The following is a 4,088-nucleotide window of genomic DNA, read 5'->3' as shown; positions in this document are numbered from 1 at the left end:
CCCTCCGTGTTGCCCCCACACCACGCTCAGCCAGTGAGCGGGAACTGGTCTCCACATGGGATCCAAACCCTCGGCGGGAGCGCCGCCACACTCCCAAGCGGCGCACTCTCCAGTGCGCCACCGGGCCGGCCCAAAGCATTGATTTTTATTTTTTATTTTTATTTTTTTTTTCCTTTATTTTTTTTTTTACTGACCAGTAACGGGATCGCAGCCCTCGGTGTCGCGCCCGTACCGGGGACCGGCAATGGGATTGCAACCCTCGGTGTTGCGCCCGCACCACGCTCAGCCAGTGAGCGGGAACTGGTCTCCACATGGGATCCAAACCCTCGGCGGGAGCGCCGCCACACTCCCAAGCGGCGCACTCTCCAGTGCGCCACCGGGCCGGCCCAAAGCATTGATTTTTAACGCACGCTATATAAGTACCACTCAGAAAAATCACTTCAATTAAACTAATAGCCAATGCTTTCTTATTGCTTAGAATTTTTATTTTATACTTTTTGAAGGTGCTCTTGTAGGCTTATTGAGACATGGAAGTGATCATACTATGAAGAGCTATGACCAAGTTCACGTACGTGGAGACAGTAATAACTCATATCTTCCACCTGGCTGCTAGAAATTGCAGAATGCCATCAATTTTAAGACACAACATGATTATAGGGATATTAAAATGTGAAAAATGTATGCCTTGGAATTGAAGGAATATGACGCATTGAATAAGTTACCTTCCAGGTGGGTTTAAAAGGAAAGAAGGTGCTTAAATAGATAAATATGATTAGGTGTAACTCATATAGTATTACAATAATGTACAAAATGCCTTGAATAAGGACTTGAGTGATTATGCCAAAGGGAAGCAGAGGAGGCTTTCCAGTCTGGACACAGAGATGTCCTTGGAGAAGGCAGAATTGAAAAAAAGAGGAAGACTCCACAGTGATGGGAAAGAGTTCAAATATGACAGGCTCAGTTAAGTGCCCCACTTCTGTGGTCCTGAGATCTTATAATTTGAGGATTCAAGACATGACCATGAGGCTTTCACAGTACTGGTGCCACTATCAGATGAGGAGGGGACACAGTGTCCCTCCCCAGTAGGTACTAATGTAAATTTGTAAAATAAATGCATGCATGTGTGCATGAACAAATGAATGAGTAAATAAGTGCATGAGTTAGGGTTGTCTGTGGCCCAAGATAACAGCAGTGTCCCTCCCCAGTAGGTGCTCAATGTAAATTTGTAAAATAAATGCATGCATGTGTTCATGAACAAATGAATGAGTAAATAAGTGCATGAGTTAGGGTTGTCTGTGGCCCAAGATAACAGCTGTTTTCTTTTCCCTTGTTACCCTAGAGAAACTTGAGAGTGAGAAGCTAAATGTTGCCGAGGTCACCCAGTCAGAGATTGCTCAGAAGCAAAAGCTGCAGACTGTCCTGGAGAAGATCAACGAAACGCTGAAACTTCCTCCCAGGAGCATCAAGTGGAATGTGGACTGTGAGTTGTACAAAGGAAAATGGCACTATTAAATGATGCCTGTGGTCCCTACTGTGTGGCTTCCCCAAGAAGCCATCCACAAGCTGGCAGGCCCTGGGGGGGCGGGGGGAGAAGCCATACATCTTTGAGCAAGATGCACCCTTCCCTAGAAGGAGAACTTGTTGTACATTCCATTGGGGAAAAAATAACATTTTGTCCAAATCCAGTGTCCCTTTTTCTGTAAATAGCTTTCCATAGAAACCTCACATGAGATAGGGAGGGGAAGGAGACTCATATTCATTGAGCTGCTTCTGAGTCCCAGCACAGCCTTTAGAGAGAGCTGTTGTCTCCAGCTCATAGAGGGTGGGGGAAGCTGAGGCCCCCATGTTCTCAGGGAGCAAGGACTCGGCTCTGTCCTGAAGGCCACACTCTTCTGCTCCCCCTTCATTTGTAGGAGGAGTAAAGGTATGACTGAGATCTTAGGCACTGGAACAGGATTTTAAAATTCAGCTTTTCATAGCTAATATAGCTTAAGGATCTCAGAAAGTATAAACCATTAATTCTCTTGCTGCATCAGAACATGGTGTCTCATATGAGTCCATATCGGAATCAACATTAAATCAGCGGATTAACTGAATCCAATGGTGTCAACATATTTTCCATTAGGGAATCCAAAGTTGTTTTGTTCTGTATGACGGATAAAAATAGGAATTTTGTTAAATAAAATGATTGGAATGTGTTTTGCCTGTGTTTTCAGTATTAAGGGGCTAAATACTATATTTAATTGCATCCAACTTCTACAACTTAAAATGGACACCCCTGCAAAAAACACCTTTCAAACTTGAGAAAGAGAAAGGACTCTTCACCTCTAAATTTAGAGATCCAGTAGCTGCCAGATGCAGTCTCTTCAACAGGTTTCTAACACCTGACACTGGGCCGAGACACCAAGTACCTCCTTCAGCGTAATTACACCTTTGCTTACACAGCGTGATGAACTGCTCTACACGGTGCACAGTGCTGGGAACAGGGCATTCTCTGCCAAGCCGAGGGAGACACCCGAGGGCAGGAGGAGTGTCAGGGCTCTGGGCCCTAGGTGCTGTCTTGGAGAGGGGCTCTGTTTCCCTGTGTCCCAGGAATGCTAATACAAGTAGTGTTCGGTGGGGGAGAAGAAAAGGGGGCTTGATCACTAATTTGGGAAATGAATCTGCATTTTGGAAATACACAACAGTCATAAGCATTAGAGAAGTCCTGAAATTAAGACCCCTGCCTAGTTTTGCTTCGTGCTATTTCCCACTCCTTTGAATATGAACCATTTCCCTGTACCTCTCCAAAAAAAAAAAAAAAAAAAAAAAACCCCACATTTTAAGTTATCATGGCACCCAATGTGGGAAAGGCTGAGACAGAAGAATAAATTTTTTAGAGCCACATCAAGAACATTGTCTTCAGTGGCTTTGAATGATTTGTTTTGTTCATGTTTACCCTAATTTCTCATAGGGAAATATGTAAGAGAAAAATAATCACTCATTTTACCACTCTACTTTAGCTGTTTTCATTTTTTTGCCCATTACTGGTTCCACCAATGCATCTTTTTACTTGGTCAAGTCATATACACTATTGTGCTTTGTTTTCTTCTCTTAATATCCTATCACACACTTTTTCTATCTTCCCTCATGGTCTTCATAGTTATAGTTTTTGATAGCTGCGTCTATTTCATGGGGTAGATATCCCATAGTTAACTTAAACCCTAGGTTGATGTAGATCCTCTTGGGGTATTTTCTAACCTATTGCTAATATCAGATAGCACCAAGGTGAACGTCTTAGTTTGTAACTCTTTTTGCTTCTCTTGAATTATCCCCTTTAGAAAGATTTCCAGAACTGGGATGAATTACTAGGTCAGAAGGAATAATTATCTCGTGGCTTGCCCCCTGCAATGCCTTGGGGCTTCAGGAAGAGCTGGGCTTGTTTACAAGCAGCAGTGGTTTGTTCAGTGAGGAATGTGGCAGGCACCACTCCTGAGAGGAAGCTCTGTCTCCTCTCTCAGTCATCTTCCTTGGATGTAAGTCTGAGGACACAGTGTTATTTTTCTACTCAGGATGAGGGCAGCAGGGACAGGCTGCTGAGTTACCAAGGTCTTAGATCTGGGGCTTTAGGGATTTCTTCTTTCTTTTCTTTTTATTCACAACAGTTATTTTTATTATTGAAAACAGAACAGATAAATGAAAAGAAATTTAAATATTAACATCTAACATATTTATGGCACTTACTGTAAGCCTCATACCCTTCTAAATGCTTTACATCTTTTAATCCTTGTAATTTTCACTCAACCCTCTGAGGTATGAATTCTGTTATCCCCATCTTACAGATGAGAAAATCGAGGCATAGAGAGGCATAGAAACTGTGAATGTAAGCTTCATGAGGGCAGGGATTTTTGTCTCTTCACTGGTATCTCCCCTGAACCAAGAAGAGTAACTGGCACATACTAAGGCACATGATATTTGCTAAAGGAACATCACTGTCCAAGGTCACATAGGTGGAACTAGGAATTAGACCCAGAGCCCAGCTGCAGAGCCTGTGTACTGAGCCTACACATCCTGCCATAAGAAGCTGCCCACCTAGAGACAGACATTGT

At 43.2% G+C, this 4,088-nt stretch overlaps 1 protein-coding gene across 1 annotated transcript in view; it reads left to right on the top strand.

Moving 5' to 3' along the window:
* The window catches only part of PARVA (parvin, alpha), a 56,748-nt gene that overhangs the window by 26,136 nt on the left and 26,524 nt on the right, over positions 1 to 4,088 (top strand). Inside the window, exon 4 of the mRNA XM_008574189.1 lies at positions 1,340 to 1,480. Within this exon, the coding sequence (XP_008572411.1) occupies positions 1,340 to 1,480 (141 nt within the window). The remainder of the gene's footprint in view (positions 1 to 1,339; positions 1,481 to 4,088) is intronic.

Source organism: Galeopterus variegatus, unplaced genomic scaffold (assembly GCF_000696425.1).
Source record: "Galeopterus variegatus unplaced genomic scaffold, G_variegatus-3.0.2 Scaffold1011, whole genome shotgun sequence".
NCBI classification, from domain to species: domain Eukaryota; kingdom Metazoa; phylum Chordata; class Mammalia; order Dermoptera; family Cynocephalidae; genus Galeopterus; species Galeopterus variegatus.
This window is presented reverse-complemented; position numbering and strand designations above follow the sequence as displayed.